General features: G+C 47.8%; 4 protein-coding genes across 20 annotated transcripts in view; 2 read left to right on the top strand and 2 right to left on the bottom strand.

Annotated features, from left to right (window-relative positions):
* Nucleotides 1-353: 353 nt before the first annotated feature.
* On the bottom strand, nt 354-13413 carry JMJD6 (jumonji domain containing 6, arginine demethylase and lysine hydroxylase). Of its 2 annotated transcripts, none has more exons than XM_080629445.1 (7): nt 13086-13413; nt 11913-12301; nt 8151-8437; nt 6840-6975; nt 6587-6725; nt 5801-5928; nt 354-4042 (listed from the first exon to the last, which is right to left on the bottom strand). In XM_080629445.1, exons 1-7 carry the CDS (start codon nt 13266-13268, stop codon nt 4006-4008), a joined length of 1299 nt encoding a protein of 432 aa, XP_080485571.1. In that variant the 5' UTR covers nt 13269-13413; the 3' UTR covers nt 354-4005. The 2 variants fall into 2 exon arrangements, with proteins under 2 accessions (XP_080485571.1, XP_080485572.1); XM_080629446.1 differs by having other exon boundaries at nt 13140-13413.
* A 105-nt stretch (nt 13414-13518) lies between these two features.
* METTL23 (methyltransferase 23, arginine) lies at nt 13519-15575 on the top strand. Its single transcript, XM_080629427.1, has 5 exons — nt 13519-13982; nt 14065-14169; nt 14244-14481; nt 14814-14898; nt 15227-15575. Exons 1-5 carry the CDS (start codon nt 13893-13895, stop codon nt 15393-15395), a joined length of 687 nt encoding a protein of 228 aa, XP_080485553.1. The 5' UTR covers nt 13519-13892; the 3' UTR covers nt 15396-15575.
* Nucleotides 15576-15869: 294 nt separating this feature from the next.
* Nucleotides 15870-20106, bottom strand: SRSF2 (serine and arginine rich splicing factor 2). Of its 8 annotated transcripts, none has more exons than XR_013958004.1 (4): nt 19218-20106; nt 18095-18853; nt 17326-17434; nt 15870-16814 (listed from the first exon to the last, which is right to left on the bottom strand). XR_013958004.1 is itself a non-coding variant. In XM_080629428.1 (3 exons), the coding sequence occupies exons 1-2, from the start codon at nt 19577-19579 to the stop codon at nt 18550-18552; spliced, it is 666 nt and encodes a 221-aa protein (XP_080485554.1). In that variant the 5' UTR covers nt 19580-20106; the 3' UTR covers nt 15870-18198; nt 18543-18549. The 8 variants fall into 8 exon arrangements, 3 of the variants coding, with proteins under 3 accessions (XP_080485554.1, XP_080485555.1, XP_080485556.1); XR_013958005.1 differs by having other exon boundaries at nt 15870-17434; nt 18095-18198; nt 18543-18853; XR_013958006.1 differs by having other exon boundaries at nt 18543-18853.
* Nucleotides 19372-20278, top strand: part of MFSD11 (major facilitator superfamily domain containing 11) — a 38711-nt gene continuing 37804 nt past the window's right edge. For 4 of the 9 annotated variants that reach the window (XM_080629418.1, XM_080629426.1, XM_080629419.1 and 1 more), the window contains exon 1: nt 20077-20196. The gene's annotated coding sequence lies outside the window, so the exon portion shown is untranslated. Of the gene's footprint in view, nt 19511-19628; nt 19744-20058; nt 20197-20278 lie in introns of those variants that run through there. The other 5 variants (XM_080629425.1, XM_080629423.1, XM_080629421.1 and 2 more) reach the window with 4 other exon arrangements.

The following is a 20278-nucleotide window of genomic DNA, read 5'->3' as shown; positions in this document are numbered from 1 at the left end:
GCTTTTTTCCCTGCAGTTACTGGTTTCAACGAGCTCACTAACCAAATACAGGAGGTTTTTTTCCACTTTCCCAATCCAGGACAGGGAAGGGTCAAAAGCACTTGTTATGGTCTGGTAACAAAGCTACAGGCACAAACCTTCCCCCACTGGCTCCAGCTGCTTCCAAACCACACCTCATCACACTAATTAGACACACTAATGACACATGAGAAAGAGCTGAAAAAGTGCCCAAAGCACCCCTGTAGCTATCACTGACCACCACTGAGCACACTATGGTGCTTTGGGAAGCAGAGGTGCACACGTGTGGGGCTATTCCAGCTCACAGGAACAAAAGGGACCAGCCAGCAGAATAATGCAAAATAATCGATTTTATTTCAAATAAAAAGCAAAACCACAATCATCCAAACAAGACAATTAAGAGTATTCCCAGCTCTGCTGGATGGGTGATAAAAGCAGCTAAGGGCAGTAGCAGGGCTTGGAGCTGACAGTGTGACTGTCAAATGAATCCCTAAGCTCTTTCCTTCCCCCCTTCACAAGGGGGATGCCAGAAACCTCCAGGTACAATTAGCTCACACAGGCATTTCGGATTTGATTCAGTCAAGTCATGCTTCCTGCCCCATGATGGCTGAGGACTGAGGGAGGAAAAGGGTCTGGGTTAATCATGAAAGAGGTTGCTGTCTGTCTTTTAGCATTTGGAGATGCTTAATGTAACTGAGAAGACAAACTGGAGCCAGCACAGCCCAGCTGAGAAGGGAGGAAGCTGTGCCTGTGCTCCCACTGGACTTGTGCAGACAGCAGGTGCCGAGATCCCCACGCCTGCTGTCCACATGGACAGTTCTAAGGGGGTATTTACTCCTCTACTCCTGAACTGTCACAGCAGACAAGCCTGTACTGGGTACTAGAGGGCCAGAGCTCACAAACCCCTTTAGCTTCCACAGAGCAGGCAGGACAGGGATATCCATACACACAGGACAATCAGGAAGCACCCAGTGCAAGCCCAGTGGGACACTCAGCCTGTACTTGGGGAGCAAGCAGGAGGAAGTGCCATCAGGGGCTGAGGCAGAGTGGCTGCTACCTTGGGCTCAAAGAAGTGAGGGCACTGGACCATATCCAGGGGTTCTCCAGGTCACAAAAGCAGTGGGGTGGGATCAAGAGGCATGGATGCCCTAAGAAGCACAAACCTCAAAAGGCAAGAGCACAAAAGCCCCTTTCCCCGGTCAGCCGGTCACAAGCACAGAGCTAGGCACGAGGGAGCGCAGTTAACTTCATTCCTCATTCACCCAGCCTGGAAGGAGGGCTTGGGAAGCACCAGCTCCCTCCTTCCTCTAAGGCCAGTGAAACTCCCTCCCTGCTGAGAGAGAATTTAACTTAGCTCTATTTTCAAAGGCTCCTGATCTAGCAGGACCTCCTGTTTGGAGCAGGCCATGAAATGCCAACAGTTCAACTGGTGAAAACAAAAACCCTTGTTCTGCTACAATTTATGCACCACACAGCAATTCTGGAAGGGCCAGCACAGAACCCCACGTGGCCAAGAGTGCTGAACACCACCACAACAACATCCCCAATGTTTTCTGCTACAGAAAGGTAACACCAGGTTAGGAAGTCTCCGGTTGCTTCAGATGCCTGGAACAGTTTTTGTGGGAGGAGGACTTCAAAGCATCTTACACAGTAATTACATTTCAGCCTCACAACACCCCTGTGAGGTAGGTATTTTCCTCATCTACTAAAGCAAAGACAGAAGCTCACCCATTCAGCTGAGGCAAGAACTTATAAGTGGAAGAACCAGAGATCCCAGGAATCTCGATTCCCAGGTAGCCTGAACAGATACACCTTTGTTTTGTATTGGGAAGTGCCTTGTGGAGCAGTCAGTAGAGCATTGCTGGCATCGCAATGCCTGCAGTGCATTTCAAACACAGTGCTTCCTGTGAGGGATGGCAAACACAGGCTTCAATCTGAAATTGTTGGATTTCACATGGAAGAGTTCATAGGCATGGAAGAATCCTTTGTACTCTGGATCTTCCCACTGTGCTTCTGGGGGTGTGGAAGGTTTGAAGAGTGTAAAACTGAACCCTGAACACCAAAGGCAACCGCAAGATACAGCATGAGCCCTCCCACTGAGGTCCTACCCTCCAAGCCATGAAGAGGGCAGTGGGAAGCTCTCCAAGGGCTCCCCCACCCTGACAGAGCTAAGACTTCTGAGCCCTCGCCTCTCCAGGCTCCCACCTTCCTGCAGAAGGCAGCAGCCTCAGCCTGCTCTGTCTCAGGAGACATGTGCTGTGCATGTTCATTCAGGCAGGGAAAAAGGCAACCTTGGCCAGAAACATTAGGAGATGGGGAAGTTTTCTGTTTTAAAATGAAGTAATCTTGTGGAAGAACCTGCAGCAGTCTACACAGTAAGCGTGCTCATTTATGCCTGGCTATCACAGGAAATCCAGCTAAGGAGTGTACCACATCTCCATTTTCCCACCACCTCATTTTTCCTACACAAAACGACTGGCACAGAAGATCCAGAAACAGATCCTGACAAACTCTCCAAGAAGGGGGAGAGTGTATAAACAGGAAGAGACAAGGTTAAAAAACAGATCAGGAAGACCAGACAAACAATGTCCTGGGCTCCATCAACCCCATCATGTGTAAGCAAGTCACAGTTAAGGCTGCCACTCTGCTGTTTAACTCTGCTACCAGTGCCAGGGCACCACTGCATGTTTACAACACACACACTACTTCTGCTTTCAAGTTTCCTCTCCCAAAGAGCAGCTGAAGAGATCTAATACTCACCTCCTGGGTCTCAGAAGAACATCCAAGGAAGCCCTCCAAACCCAGCCACCTTCTGGCTGTGCTGCTCAGATGGAGGAGGAGGATTTCCTTGCAGCTCACCTTCAGGCAGACAGACCTCTTCACTGACACTACCAGCACAAGCCCCTGCTAAAAACACCCAGCAGCTCCCAACAGATCCCTTGGGGATGAGAGCTTTACCTGGAATAAGACAAATGCACCTACACAGACTTAAGCAACACACTGCATTTTTAAAAAGCATAAAACAACAATATGTCCCCCTCCCAGTCCTTTCAAATTGGCACCACAAGTTCTGGAAACATCTGAAGCCATAACCTCAAAGAAAAGCCATTTAGGCATGTGAACTGCACAGGCCTGGTTGAGCCCATGGCCCTGTCACTGCTTGGTATTTAAAGCCCAGCAACTGTTATCATACAGTCAGACTTCATCAGTTGTTGCCTGGTGCTAAACATCACACATGCACCTAAAGGATTGTGATTACTGGCAAATGCTGAATTTTCCCCCCAGTTTTTGCTGTGCAAGAAACTCCAGGATTCTCCTGCTCCATTGAGCTTCCTGCCACAAGGTGCTAGTGCATCTTTGTCACCAGTCATCAGAACAGACACAGAGCAAAAGTAAATGGACCATTGCTGGTTAAGGTGTTGCACCTTAGATGTAGATTAAGACCATGAAAGATGCTTCAGGTTGGTGGCCACCTCCACTGAAGTCACTTCATCCCACCTCCCTTTCCTGACATTGTGGTGTGAGATCCACCGGATGTTCAGATAGGCCAAAAGGGCTGGTGTTCCTTTCCTCAAGTGTCCAGGACAACATGTAAACATATGACAGTGTCAAAACAAGGCAGGTTTTTCCACTTACCCGCTGGTTTTAAAAAGAGTTCTTTAAAAACTGACCGTTGTCTTCCTTGCCAGTTATGTGAACCATTAAATACTTGGCATGTCCTTACCCAAAGGTGGGTTTTTAGTGCACTCACTTGGGGCGCAGAGGGGACAAAGCATTGCACAAGAATGTAGAGTCAGGGCATTCCCCACAGAAGTTATTAAGGAGCCAACCTTTGACAGCACATAATGAAGATGATGTCTGGATCGAGGAAGAGTGACAAGAACTTAAGGACTGTGAGAAACAGAAGCAGAAGGGGGTAGAACAGAGCTGGCTGGCTGCTAACGGAGCGTCGATGGGCAGCTGCCTCTAGGTGGGTGGTGGCATCTCTCAGGGGTAGCTGCGGCCTCCACAAGATTCCCTAATCCTGTTAAAAGAAGCAGACCTGTCAACAACTGCAGCATTCCCTTCCTAGCAAGACACACAGGATTGCAGCATGCAGGTTAATTGTATGTTTATTTTCCCTACAGGATTGCACAAGCAAGGAAAGGTGTTTGGAACTGTTTCTGTCAGCTCACCCATTACAGGAGGAACATAAAGGCCACCCATCCCCACAGAGTGAAACAGCCAACATACAGGAGGAAGAGCAGTGAAACCTGGGAAGCAAATGCTCCAGGGAGTATGCTGATTTTTCATATTTTAGGTATTAATTTCAAGATTTGAAGTGCAAATGACTTAAAATTGCATGGGATTTTCAAAGGAACAGATGTGCACGTGTGCTCTGCATTTTACAGCTTTGTTTTCCTCTAAAAGAAAACCTCCGCATTAATGTTTGTTATCTGCTGCTCGTGCCCTGCCTGAAGTCACAGTGGCTGCTGAAATAGGATTTGTCAACATTAAAACAAACAAACTGTTAAAACTTCCAGGGGAAAGCAGTCAGTACAGTTCTCCAACTGTTTAATGATGTTCTGTACTTGTAATGCAGCTGTATTCAGTTATGAGCAACTCCCCAAAAAAAGAGAGCAACATTATCACAGCAAGACACATGACAGCATAGACAGGAGTAAGCAGGTCTTTGTACAGCATCCTACACTGGGAAGTCATGCAGGATACAGGGAATCTGGACTTCCTCAGGTAAATTACTGCTGCACACCCTGTTAGCAGGCCACCCAGTTAAGTCATAGACTCACAGAATGGTTTGGGTTGGAAGGGACCTTAAAGCTCATCCAGTTCCAACCCCCTGCCATGGGGGCAGGGACACCTTCCACGAGAGTAGGTTGCTTCAAGCCCCATCCAACCTGGCCTTGAATGCTGCCAGGGATGGATGGGGCATCATCCACCTGAAACTTGGAGCATCCAGCAGCTCAGTAACTAGACAGCACCCTAATGCAGGTGGGCAGCTCATCCAGCAGCATCAGTTAACCAAGCTGCGAGGGGTTTGCTTAAGAATTTTGGCAAGCCTTTGCTATGCAAAAAAAAGGCTTCATTTAGTAAAAGATTTCTGAGCTCCTCCTTGCAGTATACTCCCAGATTCCCACCGTTTCACTGTTTTTGACCTGGCAAGTTCAGGAAGCTTCCTTAGCAACTTTTCCCTAAGCAAATATCTAATTCTTGGTTCTGCAATATTAACTTTCCCTCCCTCCAGACTAACTAGAAACTTGCATTTTCTTAAAGATAAGCACAGACATTTTGGATGAATTTTGCCTTTAACAGACAAAGCAGTGAGCCAAACTGAAGTAACCAGGCAACAATAAGAGAAACCATGCAACTACTTGAAGGTTTTCCATTTGAACAGCAAGGTATCAAAACCTAAGTCTTGCTTGATGATTCCTCGTCTTTAACTGTTCACTATTCTTTTGTGCCCTCTGAAGAGGACAGTTAAAATATCCCACCTCTCCAATTAAACAAAAATAAACCACTTCATTAAAAGAGACAACTAGGAAAAGTAATAAAACCATTTATTAAATAAATAGCCTCATTTTTAATAAGCTAAAGAATCTTAGCTTTGAGCAATTAAAATAACTTGTGGATGGAAGATACCACCACTAGCCAACTGCTTTATGTTCTGTAAGGAATCCCTCGCTCTCCATCCCTCTGTCCTGATGAAACACCCTGTCTGAGATCTGCCAACTCTGCCTTGTATTGTCTTTTGCTTGTTTAAAGCCAACAGTTGCCATGGGGTCACCTGGAGGAGCTGCGCTCCTTGCTCACGCAGTCGTCCTGGGAAGTTGTGTCACCATTCCCCATCATGCTGCAGGTTCTCCTCTTTTTCCGTCTGTGCATCATCCCCTCTGTCTCAGAGCCAGAGTCACACTGAAGGATGAAGAGATGGAACCAGAATTCAGAGAAACCTAGAACACTGTGCTGTGGAATTTACTGTAAGAGCTATCTCAGCAACCCTGAATGACCAGTATCCAAAGAATGTTCTATTTTAGATTAGACACATTAAATATGTTTTAAATTAAGCATTTAAAGCTCAGGAACAGATATGTTCTTAGATTTCATCACTGACTGGTGTGGGGCAAGACAATGGATGCATTCCTTTTGACACCTAGGAGGACATACTCTTCCAAATAAGAGCAGACTTAGTGCCTTCTGAAGGACTCAGATGCATAGAAATGTCCCCTGTTGTGAGTCACAGTCTCTGTTTTGGAGCTTGTGCCCCCTCCCCAGTTTTAAAATATTCATTTTGCAGCCATTTTACACAGTATGGCTTAAGTAAATGAGTGACAGATTTATATAGAATATAAATAGAGACTAAAACCAAATCCATTTAGCAATACAAAGAGAGGCTTCAGCAAATAGAACCTGCTAAGAACACTGACTCCCCCACCATGTAGTTTTGTTTAGTTGCTTTCTATTAATTTCTTTCATAAGACATGAACATAAGGATGAGGACACTCAACCAGGTATGGAAAAAAAACAACATAACTGCAGGCTATGGATCACCTTCTGTGGTAAAAAGCATTACCTCTGAATCAGAGTCTGAAGAGCTGGAGCTTGAGGAACTGGAAGAATCACTAGAACTATCAGAAGCAATGCCAGTAGATTCCTGCAGGTCAACTGAATCAGCCAAGGCTGCCAAGTCAGGATGCTCCTGCTTTAGGATCCTAAATACAGTTAAATGTCAGGGTTAGCTCTGAGCAGTAACACTGCATGTAAATGAACAGGGTATGTGGGGTTTTAAGTAGAGAATATGAAAAGAAAGCTACTAAATATCTTACCTGTACCATTTCCGTGACAGTTTGGGTCTCCCTCTCACCGTCTTGTGCCAAACCACAGGGAAGTTGGTACAGCTGGCAAAGTTTTGTGTGATGGCAATGGTTGTGTCAAGATTGAGAACTACATGCCACCAGCCACCTAGAAATACACCACAGAAGGCAGCTCAAAGGTCTGCCCAAATTATCCAGCTCACAAACAACACTGAAGATCTGACCGGACAGGAACACACTGACTGCTGATGGCTTAGTAGCAAGAACCACTGTAACCCAGACTGCACAGAGCCGTTCTGTTAAGCTGGAGAGCACTTTCCATGCTGATTTAGTAGGGTTCTTATGACTACAGACTAACCTTTCATTTAAAAATAGATGCAAAAACTGCTTCTCCACATAGATAAAAATAGACAGTCGTGTTCTTACAACCCACTTAAGACCTCAAAGAAAGACTAAGGAACCAGTTTAATAGAAGCTGACAGCTACAAAATCTTAACAGAAGGTACACTGAGGAGTCACCAAGAAGTGCCAAGGCAATCACAAGGCACTCTTCAAACATGAAGTCAGCTGGATGTGAGAGATGAGCAATGCAGATAGAAGCTGAATAAGACAATGCAAGATGTAGAGTTTAGAACTGGGTACTGAGAACTCACCCTCTGTATCTATAAGCCACCTTCACCTCCCAGTTACCACAGGCACACAGAGTGCAGCCACTCAGAGAGAATGGTATCTCTATTGGCTCTTGCTTTAGCTTTTGATTTCAAATGCAAGATAAAGCATAACCACAGAGAGGTGGGTGGAAGGTGTCAGTGCCTTGAAGTAGTTCTTTCCTCACAGCTAAGAAAAATTCCTCTGCAGTCCCACTACTCAGGCTACAAAATTCAGTCATGGATTTGTGACAGTACATACATATATATATATCTTCAAACATTTTTGTCTGAAAGTTGCTTCTACTCAAACTCCTCTATTATTTTATACCTTGATGGTTTCCTACTACTGCAATTAAGTTGAGAATCACAGTCCTGCAATGCTGCAACTCAGGCCTCACTTGTTTTATTATCTGTACCACACACAATCCTATGCTACAGGCCATATGGTCTCAGGATATTCAGGAAGTAACTGAATAGTCCCAAAATACGCATCACTATATATCCCTCTTGAAACAGCTTAGAATAGGTTTTTTTTTTGGTAAGAGATGGGCCGTATAAGAAAACTGAAATATCCTCTTCATGTCTACCACACACAAAAGTTGAATATATGCTTTTCTCTCTCAGATCTCTTCCATAATTCTATGGTTTCCTTACTGGACAGAGTTGTCCATACCTGGCACAAAGACTGTCTCTCCTGGCTTCTGCAGGATCTCCAGGGGTTTGAATTCAGGGGGCCAGGTGGGGAGCTGTGTCCTGGGGTAGATGACATTGAACCAAGTGATAGCCTCGTCCTGCTGGTTCCCCCCCTCTTCTCGTGTCACTTTGATCAGCTCTCTGGGGGTGCTGGTAGGGAACAGGCACCAACGTTTGTGTCCCTGGACTAAGGCATTCCATGCACTAGTTCCCAAGGGATCGATGTGAATTCCTGTTCCAGAACGAGGTGGGCCCATCACAAACCATCTGCAGGAGGGGAAAACAAAATTCTTTAGTCACAGAGCAAGCAAGTAGCTACCTTCTCTTCATGTTAGACAGAAAATTCCAGCTGCTCATTTCACATCCAGCTGGAAATCAAGGTAGTTATAGCTCCTTCATTTACCTTCTTGAGATTGTTAGGCCCATGCTACAGCATAAAGATGGGTTTCACCTAGAAAACCACATGAACTGGGACAGGAATGACTCTGGGACAAGAAAGTGAAGCTAGCGGCTCATATTTCACAGCTCTACTTTGTTTTAAACAGTTCTGCAATGAAATACATAGTGATTTCAAGGCTTATGAATGTGATTAAGGCACAGCAGACTGTTAGGTTTCTTTCTGTGCAGAGGGAGTCTCCTAAGCCTGGGTTTTCCTAAATTCTCTGCTCAAACAGATCCAGAGCTGCAGAACAATGAGGACCAAACAAAAGGCATTGCAAGTAAGGAATAGAGCAAAGTTATGCAACCCTGACCTCCCTCTATGCCTTCTGTTCATTTACAAAAGGCTTTCATTACAGCTTTTAGCTAGATGGAGCTTATTCTCCAGTGATCATTCAGGATTTGGGGTGTATATTCTCATTCCCCATTCACAAGGTTTATTTCTCCCAATGGAAAACTTGATCTATGCTACATGTTTAAAAACAGCAGCACTTCCAGTTGCTCATTTCTGCTGGAACAGATTTGGCATACCAGGTTAAGCGTGAGGTGACAGTATCAGGCATCAAGACGGGAAAAAAAAGGCAAGAATTGTTTAATGGGCAGCAGAGATGGTAGAAACTGAAGCACCAACAAGCCAACTGTATACTGGGCTGCATCAAAAGGAGAGCGACCAGCAGGTCAAAGGAGGTGATCCTGACCCTTTAATCTGCTCTTGTGAGACCCCACTTGGAGCACTGCGCAGTTCTGGTGTCCCTGACATAAGGACATGGAACTGCTGGAGCAAGTCCAGAGGAGGCCATGAGGATGATAGGGGGCTGGAGCACCTCCTGTATGGGGACAGGCTGAGAACATTGTGGCTGCTCAGCCTGGAGAAGAGAAGGCTGCGTGGAGACCTCAGAGCAGCTTCCAGTATCTGCAAGGGCCTACAAGGATGCTGGAGAGGGACTCTTCATCAGGGACTGTAGCAATAGGACAAGGGGTGATGGGTTCAAAGTGAAACAGGGGAAGTTCAGGTTAGGTATAAGGAAGAAGTTCTTTACTGTGAGGGTGGTGAGGCACTGGCACAGGCTGCCCAGAGAAGCTGTGGCTGCCCCATCCCTAGCAGTGTTCAACGCCAGGTTGGACACAGAGCCTTGGGTGACATGGTCTAGTGGAAAGTGTCCCTGCCCATGGCAGGAGGTTGGAACTGGCTGATCTTAAGGTCCTTTCCAACCCAAACTATTCTATGATCTCTCTGTTGTGTGGCTGACAGGCAGGCGATACCCAGCAAGGAATTCACAGGTTCAGAAAAGCTCCATCTCCCCTTTCTAACGCAGGTATGCATGAAACTGGTTTTCAAGTGTCATCTTCTAGCACTGACTGTAGGACTAAGCCGGGGGTTATCAAGCTGCACCCTGCCTTCTTCACAAATGAGCCAAAAAAAGGTATAAAGCAGCCGTTTGTCACTTCTATTATCAATTCAGTCTTTAGATTCACATTACCCTTGGAAAGCTGATTAAACTGCAAGCAGAAAAGTCAAAGCTTTTACTAAGAGCCAGAAGAAATTAAACACAAAGATGTGTCTGGTACAGAGACAGATGCACTGTTCAGGACCATTTTTCTGACTATAACCTGGAACTACACACTTAGAAGTTTTAAAACCCCTTATTTAGCAACACTATCATTTAGCAGCAACTTCCTCCAGGCGTTTAATTCACAATGAACATTTTCCAGCTTGCCACAAGACATCTCATCTACCATTAAAAGCTTCACAACCTATAACTTCAATCTAAAAAGCAAAAACAACAAACCCCATCAACCCCCCAAAATAAAATAGCTGCTGCAGTAAATGGCTTCCCAAAATTACTGCCTTCATTTTGAAGAGGAAAAATTCCAATAAAGGTGCTCTAAACAGCACAAGTTCTTCCATTACGATCCATACACTGTCACTCACCTCTCAATCCAGAGGTCAATCTGTGAAGTTTACCTCCTGCTCATATGATTAGGAAGCACCACTCTGTTGGATTTCCAATTATGCTCTTAACTACTGGATGCTCTTCATCCATTTCTGTACCTAAATGAAACCCCAAACTCTAGAAGGCACTCGTGTGTTCTCTTGTATCACTCATTTCCCAGAAAATGGTAACAACCTCACAGAAACCCACATTTTACAGAACAAAGTACAAGAATTGGGAATACCAAACTCCCAAGGAGCTCAGCATGTGCCTGTAGGTGGGGAGGGCGTGGGGGGAAGGAGAGAACAATCCAAGTGAGTTACATCCAAATTATCTGGTCCACCTATATCTTGGAGAAATGATTCCCAGCCCTGTAAGCGTATTCAGTTTCTACTAGTGACTGTTCCTGGTGTGCTTTTGCATTTGTTCACAGCATTGTGTGTTCTTAGAAGTGAATTATAAAAAGGGTCTGTTACAACATTGTAAAAACACCTGCTTCAGTGATCTTAAACAGCACCAGCTTCATGCTTCTGTCCTGCAAAAGCACAGCTGGGCTACAGACACATGAGAGATGGCAGAGAAGAGCACCATTGTTACTACCTGTTCTATTTTAAACACCTTAAACAATTAAAACCCCACATCACAGCCTTATGTCATCCAAAGGACAAGGAATTCTTGGATTATAATGTCACCAGCCTTTAATTATTTGGGAGGGTTCATCTTATGCTCACACTGCTGTGTTATATTAACATAGAAATCGCTTTTGCATCTAACGGCCCAAATACAAGGTTGTTGCATTTGAATTCAGGAATTCAATGTCATTTCAACCCTCTTCCAATCAGCCACAGAAAAAATAAGGAGTTGCAGAGACTACACAGATGTGAACTATTGTTCTCTCAAAATCATTGAAGGGGAGCTAAGAACTAGTCTCTACACTTCATACTGGTCAGCTGAAGATCTTTACCTTAAAAGGACTGAATTCCACATTGCACATAAGACACTGGTGCAAAACCCAGGAGCAAGTCCCAAGGTACTTCAAATTTGAAAGCCTTAAAGCACACACAGCAAGAAAATAATCTTCAGTACTTCCAGGAACTATCTAATCTTTGAAAAATCCAAGAACTGATGGAAAATGTTTAATGAAAAGAAAAATAAACCCAAAGACATAAACTAGTAGTGACACTGGTGACAGAACCAGAAACTGATGAACAAATCTGCCCTTCCATGCCTATGGGTTATGGATGCATGCTCATGTCAAAGAAGTGGAGGTAAAGCTACCACTTTGTTTTATGCAAGACAATCATACCTACTCAGGAAGAGCTGATGAGATGGAAAAGACCCAATTCTATCTTGTTATCACTGTACTATACCTGTAAGGTGGCCTCCGTTTCTCCCCTGCATACTGAAAGAGATCATCGGTGAAGAATTTGGGTACTTTGTAGTCCTCCAGAAGTTTCCTGCGCTTGGGATGCTCTCCATAGCTGCTGTCAAAGATGTAGAGTGGGCTGTCATCGCGCGTGGTTTCCATATACTCGATGTAGTATTTCATCTTCATTTTCACAGAATAACCGTCATTGTCCTCCCCACATTTGAACTTCTGGTTCCTGTATTTGCGTTTCAGCCGCTCCAGAGTCCACTTCTCCTGGGCAGACCAGCCCACCTGAGCATTCAGCAGGACTACAGGCTTGTAAGGCTTCTCATACCGCTCAACAAACTCCTCCACGGTTAGCTGGAGTGCATCTGCCCTTTCCACATTATCCTATGAAGCCAAGAGAGGAATACAGAGCAGGTATTAGGCCAGACTGATGCCCTAGAACCATGCTAAGTTACTGTGGAGAAGCTTCAGGCTCACACTCTGCTCCATACACCACGAGGGCAGCAAGCTGTTTGTGTGCTATTTTAAGCTCCCCGAGGCTGCAGCCCTATTTCTCATGCACACGTCCTTGCACATACCAGTAACACCAGCACCCTGGAGCCACTCAGCACTCCTCCCACCGAGGTAACCCCAGGTGGAGGGACCACTTCTGCCCCTTGGGCTGACACAGCCCCTATTGCATTCACCCCTTCACTGCCCCTGAGGCTCCTGGGAGTTATGTGGGTGCCCCAGCACCAGCAGTGCCCATCTCACCCCGACAGGGCCTGGTCCTTCCTGCACCCCCTGCCACGTGGAGAGATGAAAAGCCACAGGTGCTGCTGCTTGACCTCCCGCTGCCCATCCCAACCCTCTTCCCCAGGGTCCTGACACCCACAGGGCACACCTCCAGCCTCAAGAAAGGGCCCTTTTCCCATGTGGTTCCCATCACAATTCCCTCAGCCACTCCTTCCCCTCTGATCTCCCCAACCGCCTTAGGACTGCATTAGTCATAACCCCCCCCACTCTCTCAGGCCTCCTTAAGCACTTCAGGACTCCCCTTAATCACCTTCCCCCCATTCCCCTCAGAACCCCCTCAATCATCCCCCCCCCGATTCTCCTCAGGGACTCCCTAACCCCGTCAGGTCCCCATTCTCTCCCCCCCAGCTTTCATCTCAGCCTCCCCCATTACCCTCAGAACCCTTGCTCCCCTCAGGCGAGGCGGGCCGAGGGTGCCGGGGCGCACCTTGCAGGCTGCGGGGCTGAGAGGGAAGGTCTCGCAGTAATTGTGGCGGGTCCAGTCCAGCGAGTCCTTCAGCTCGGGCCGGGCGCTACGCTTCGCCTCACGGATCCGTTTCTTACTTTTATGATTCATGTTGGCAGCGCTGAACTACCCGCGGCCTACCCGCCACCGCTGCTGCCGCCGTACCGCGGACTCGGCCCCACTCCCGGCCCCGCTCGCCCCAGTGCCGCCGCCGCCGCACCTTCGAGAAATTTCACCCCCTTGCCGCCGCTGTCGCCGCGGCCCCGCCCACGCCGCCCTCCCATTGGCTCCCTGCGCCTCCAACTTCCGCTACGCCTCGCCCGCCCGCTGACGCTGATTGGCTGAGGCGGGGAAGCGGCGCTAGGCCGCCATGTTGGTGTTGCGGAAGGCACGAACGGAGCGCGGGTCCCCGGTGCCCTTGGCCGCGCTGCCGGTGGGATCGCTCCCGGACCTCCCCCTTCCCCCTGTCCGCTTCTCCCTGCGGGGCCGCGCTCCGCGCCCGCTGCTTCCCTGATAGCTGCGAGCCGGCCACGTGTCCGCAGCTCGTGAGAGGCTCTCGCGGTTCCCCTCGCGGCACCGGCCCGCCGGGGCAGCTGTGCGGGTTTAACCGCGACCCCCGGGGGGAAGCTGCGCGCCGAGGGACCCGCCCGCAGCCATCCCGTGACGCCCAGCGCGGAGAAGCTGCCGATTGGTCCGCGCCGCCTGGTGCTTCTACGTCTCCGCCCGTGATTGGCCATGGAGGAGCTGGAGCAGCAGCCGCGGGCCCGCGTGCGGCGGTACCGCTTTACGGCAAGGCGGGAGGCGCTGGTGCTGCGCGTGCCTGAGGTACCGCCCGGCCCAGGGCGGGGGTAACGCGGGGCGGCGGGGCCCGGCCCGGCCCCTCAGCGCCGCGCACGGTGTGTTTCAGGTGCCGGACTCGCAATACGGCACGTACGTGTGGCCCTGTGCCGTGGTGCTGGCCCAGTACCTGTGGGCCCGCAAGGGAAGCCTTCCCGGAAAGCGGGTGCTGGAGGTACGCGCCCCTCATTCCTCGCGGTCCCTCTTGTCCCCCCCATTTCCCGCTCCATGCCCCTGCTTTGGTTCCAGGTGGGAGCGGGTGTGAGCCTGCCTGGTGTCCTGGCCGCCAAGTGCGGGGCTGAGGTGACGCTGTCGGACAGCGAGGAGCTGCCGCGGTGCCTGCAGAGCTGCCGGAGGAGCTGTCTACTGAATGGGCTGTCCCAGGTCCCTGTCCTGGGGCTCACCTGGGGGCGCGTGTCCCCGGAGCTGCTCTCTCTTCCGCCTGTAGACATCATTTTAGGATCGGATATCTTTTTTGACCCCAAAGGTATGTTAATCCTCTCGGGTATCTTTGATTTGTGACAAACTGCAAGGACTTTGCATCCACGTGGTAGCGGGAACACTGTCAAGAGAGCAGGTGTCAGCCTTGATGGTGACACTGTGCTATTAACTTGTTATTCTTGAGGTAACTTAGTATTAAGCTGTTATAAATACCACCAGAGGGTGGGTATGGAAAAAGGAATTACAGACTCACTGCTCAAGGCCATCTTCTCAGGTCCCTATTGATTTCCAATTACCATTTCACATAGCCAGGCATATTTAACAATACTTAGAACCCAGAGACTAACCAAGACTGCTTCATCTTCCCAAACTACACAGACTTTGAAGATATTTTAACTACAGTTTACTTCTTGCTGGAAAAGAACCCACATGCTCAATTCTGGACTACTTATCAAGTCCGAAGGTAAACACTTTTGTGCATTTAAGACTCAAATCTCAATTCCTGTGCCCCATCTCAGCTTTTAAGGAGTGTTAACTGCCCAGAGGCACCACTGCACCCAGTCCAGAGCTCCTCAGACTGTCCATCAGGCTGCTGTTGGCCAAATCTTAGGGCTAGTAGCCAAAAGCAGCCCAAGATCATAATCATCCAAGAACCACCAGTTTGCTGTTGACTAGGAAGCTGTTACCACCTTTGTTTTGTGAAGTGCTGTAATTAAGTTGGGTGACACTCTCCTGTAATTTCCCAGCAGTTACAAACTGGGTTTTCACACACTGGTATTTCCTCCCCTCAGTGCTGACTGGTCTATCGAAGCTTTGCTCTACAAATGGAAACTGAGGAGCATTCCCATTCCCTTGCACTCCTTCGGAGCAGACAAAGAGCACTTGGCCAGCTCTTCTCTACCAGGAAGACATACCATTGAAATGATGATCATCTCACTAGCACAAGCAGATAGCACTTAAGTTTATTCCACTTGTTTGCAATACAAAATGGTAATGAACTGGGAACTGTGTGTGGTAGCACAGACCAGCAGAAGAGTCCTGTTTATAGCAAACCTCATGCATATTTGGTGGGAAGCAGGCCCCTTTAAGTAATCCTTAAAACATGCATTGTAAAAATAAAGCTGTTTGATTGTTCAGCTATGGCTTGAGAGATTTGTGCTCCTCCCCAAAGACCGTTGCATAGTTCAAAGAGTCAATGTCATTTTGTGCGCTGCTATACAACAGAGGAGAGCCACCTGACAAGCCAGAAGAGCCAGTTTGAACTTACAACATCAGCTATGAGGAAGAGTTAGCCATACTCTTTCAGTATTAAAGAGTCAGATCTGTTTCTTAAGACTGAGGCTTTTCCCCAGAGATTCACATACAAAACCCAGCCCCTTTGTTTTTAAATGACTCAGTCTGGTCATGCAGCTCTGGAACATACAAACTCCTCTGTTTGTAGAAAAGTACTTTTAATCCTCAACCAAGCCAGATTGCAAGTATTCAGATGTTTCCATTCCCATTTAACATACATGCATAAAAGTTAACAAAGCATTACAATAACCCTTGACACACGATGGTTTAAGTTACAATTCATTTGGTATCCAAATCAAGAAATAGAAATCATCACTGTAAGATTAGCTACCACCAAGCAGCAGCCTGTGGCATCAGGGCAAGTACACAGCAAATGCAGTTAGTACTGCTCAGTGTCTGCCTTCATAACAACATCCAACAGACCTGTCTGGTTTGGGGTTTGGACTCTGGCATGCACCACTTGCCATACAATGTCTGGGTTAGTCACAACACTGGTTAAAGTTTGCCCTTAGTAATTTAAAAGCCACCCCAGTAGATAAAATTTGTAGCAGTAGAATGCATTCAGTTACTACAGAGAAGTTAAACATTGTCAGTGGAATTGCAGAAATCTTTCAAAGCTAAAAATAAGCTGACTCAGACATTACGTTGAGAAAAGTTAACACAGAAAAAATGTTTAATATTAACTACAGAGACAGTGGGTATAGTACAGAATGTCTTAAGCAAAAGATACACCAATCAGTACTTACAAAGGAATGAAACCATTTTTTTGTCTTAACATTACATTTCTTGTATATATAAGTTCGTATATGTAGGTTGGTAAAGTTTTACCATTCTGGAAAAAATAAGGTGTGTATATCATCAGCTAGATGTGCTCACTGTATGCTCCATTATTTATACGCAAGGCCCGGGTGACTGGAAGTGCAGTTGTCAGGCATTTTAATTAACTGGACAGCCATTTGTTTCTGCACGACAAGGCATCGTTACACAGGAGCAATCAGGAGAAAACAGGAAACAGCCAAGCACTCTGCACTGCAACACGCCACCTTAACAGCTAACCAGCATTACTCAACTGCTACACAACTGCGCCTAGTGCACAAAAATACATAAGAGAAGAGATTAGAATTGAGGCTGATAAAACAATCCTTTTCAAATATTAACTGTCACCTGAAAAGATTTCTATCAATTTGAATTTAAAGATACTATTTCAATTCAAAGTAATAATAATTAAAAAAAAGCATTTACAGTTAAGTTTCAAACTGAAGTCTGGCAGGGTTTTATTTAAGGAATGAAGACAAAATTGAGAGTAGTTTTTGACAAGTTAGCTACTCAGCATGTAATGGCTGCCCGTTTCCTCAGTATGCAACTGGAGGCAGCAAGTTACCATCAGTTTTAATTTGAAATAGAAGTCAGCACTATATAAACAAAAATGAAGTTTTACCTCAAATATCCAAGCCAATAATGAAATCGGTAGTCGTTCACTTCACTAAATTACAAGAAATTTGAATAACAGCAACAAAATGGCACATAAAATGTAAAATCTGCCACTTGAGGCGCAACTTAAACAAGTAAAAAGTTAGACAAAATGTTACAAAATAACCTTTTCATCAGCTGGTTGCTCGGCCAGGGCTCTCCAAGGGACTGAAGACTCAAGCGATCCTTTCCCCTCAAAGGCGTCCTTTATGGAAGCTCTCATTTATGTGATGCATCTAGGTTTGAAGAAAGAAAAGTTCAGCCACGTTTCTACCTTGTCTCTCTTGGTTGTGGGGATGACTTCAGGTATACTCCTAAGTTGTATTTCAACTGGCTTTGCCTAATTTAATTAAGTTTTAGGAGTTTCCATAGTGCTCCACCTCCCCCCCCAAAACGTGTTGCTTTACTTCAGAGACCAAATGTAAGGTTCTGTATCAGAGTATGTAGTTACAAAGAAGAGTAAGCATCAGGCTGGAGATCAAGCCACCATTAACTTCAATTCAGCCTGTTCAACAATAAATTATTGTAAGTTATATAAAAGTTATAAAACTAGTACTTCTTAAAGACTTAACTAAACTCTAAGTAGCATTCAAAACACAAAAGGTGACTAATTTTGCTACAGTTATCTAACTTCAATTCTAGCTTAGGCCCTTTCCTTTCAAAAACAGGACCAAACAGTTTGAAGGGTTAAAGACACACTATCCTTTCCCCACCCGGTGTGTATCCTTAGATGCCTCTTCAAGATGTCAACTTGAGGAAAAAATCTAGTTTCCATGGTTTTCTCGTTGCAATTTGCCACTTTTCTAGAACAGTTATTACCTCCAGTCAGTATAACGGCCACTGAACCGATCTTCCGTTATAAAAGGATAGTGTATCTTTAACAGTTAAAGACAAACCTGCTCCAATACACGCCCACAGAAACTGGTCCCTGGAGGATCAGCCAAATCAGTTAAAATCTGCAATACTGGCCAATATTCTTTTAGCAAACAGGAGACCGCAGCTTTAAAGGGGAAAATGCAGATGTTGGATAAATACAGTAAGAAATAGTCATTTTTCATCATAGGTTGCGTCTCATACAATATTTTATTTAAACCAAGCCATTAATCTCTCAATAAAACATTTTCTCTGTTTAAAAAGAAAATCCATGTAGAAAGCCCTTTGGTATTAATTTCCCTAAACCAACAACCAAAAAAGCACTGCTCAAGAAAATAAAAACCGACTAACAATATGCCCCGTTAGGATCCACTTGCTTCAGGCTATTAATACTCTACAAACTACCCAACACCCCACTTAGGCACTATAAGAAAGTAACATGCAACATATGCTGACCCTGAGGTACATTACCATGTTCCTAGGAGGATACTGCTCCTTCTTCTTCCGGAGACTTAGGAGGGCTCTTAGATCTGGATCTAGAGTTGGATTCCCTCTTTGAGGCAGGGGGAGGGCTTCTAGATCTGGACCGGGATCTAGACCTGGACCGGGATCTGGAGGCAGATGAGGACTTTGATTTGGACCTCCTGGCAGACCTGGACTTGGAGGTGGAGCGAGACCGAGAGCGTGTGCGAGACCGAGATTTGGATCGACTGTAACGGGACCGACTGCGGGATCTAGAGCGGCTCCTGCTTCTAGATCGGCTGCGACGGCGTCTTCTAGGGCTAAAACACACGAGGAGGGGGAGGAAAAAAAGGCACGTTAGAAGTTGAACAGGGGCGGCGCAACAGACTTCAACGACTACTTCAGGACAGGGAGGGCGGAACGAGACCCACGTGGGCAAGAAAATGAGTGTTCCGAGGGCGCCATTGTTCGGAGTGAGTGGCCGGGGGCTAAATCTACTACAACGCAAAACCCTTCCGCTTCGGGGAAACTCCACGTGCCTTCACCACTAAACCCCTACTCCCCGCTCCCAACCCCGCCACAAAAGTCACTCGGAACAGGAAACAAACCCAAGGTCCCCCCCCCCAAGGCACACGCCCGAAGCCCGTCTAACTGCTGAAACTCCGCAGCCCTCCAGGCGCTCACCTGCGGCTGCGGCGGCCGTAGCCGCTGCTCCCGTAGCGGCGCGGGGGCGGGCCCCGCCGGCTATGGTGCGAGTCAGGGGGGCGGCCGTAACGGGCCATCTGCACGCGGAGCTCGCGGCCGTCCAGCACGGCCCCGTCCATGGCATCCATCGCGTCCTCGGCGTCGCGTTTGTCGTGGAAACGGACGAACGCGAAGCCACGGCTCTCCTTGGTGTAGCGGTCCCGCGGGATGTAGACGTCGCCCACACGGCCGTACTTCTCGAAGACCCTCCGGAGCGTGTCCGGGGAAGTACGGTAGGTCAGGTTGTCCACCTTGAGGGACGTCATGCCCTCCACGTCCGGCGGCGGGCGCCCATAACTCATGGCGGGCAACAGCCCCCGAGGGGCGGCGGCGGCTGAGGAGAAGAAACCCGAAGGAAGGGAGGAGGGATCGCCTTACGAGACGGCGCGGCCCTGAGAGGGAAGCGCCTCACACCGGAGAGGGGGCGCCGGAGCGGCGGCCTAGAAGAGTCCAGAAAGGAGGAGAGGTACAGGGCATAGGGCAACGCCGCAAAGTCCTCAGCGAAGAGGGAGGCACAGGCACCCACCTCGTTGTTCCGGGGGGGGGGGGCAGAGCAGGCGGCCTGAGGCCGGAGCGGAGGCGCGGCGCCAGCAACGGCCTCCCCTACCCGCCGCTGGGAGGAAATGAGCGGGCGCCGCCCGCGCGCGGATACTTAGCGCCACAAAATGGCCGACGACGACCCGGAAGTGAAAGCGTCCGCCCCGCGGCCGCCTCCCTCCCCGAGCTACGTTTTCGTTTTCTTTTCTATTATTGGGGTTTTTTTCACTACCGGCCGCGGATCCCCGAGGGGCGCGCGCGGGAAAGCAGCTGCTAAATTAGTAACCCACCCGCGGTTAAAAGCAACCGTTGCGGCGGTTCCGCCGTTGACCCGGAAGGACTCGGCGGAGGCGGGGAAATTTTGAACAATGTGCTGAAAACGGTGGGAGGGGGAAAAAAAATCTAAAATCCAAACGGAAACAGGGCGGGGGCTGGGGCAGGGGCGGGGGACGCAGCCGCACGGA

Source organism: Psittacula echo (genome assembly GCF_963264785.1).
Source record: "Psittacula echo genome assembly, chromosome: 14".
In the NCBI taxonomy this organism is placed as follows: domain Eukaryota; kingdom Metazoa; phylum Chordata; class Aves; order Psittaciformes; family Psittacidae; genus Psittacula; species Psittacula echo.
The sequence above is the reverse complement of the archived record's forward strand: the minus strand, read 5'-3'. Positions and strand labels throughout refer to the sequence as shown.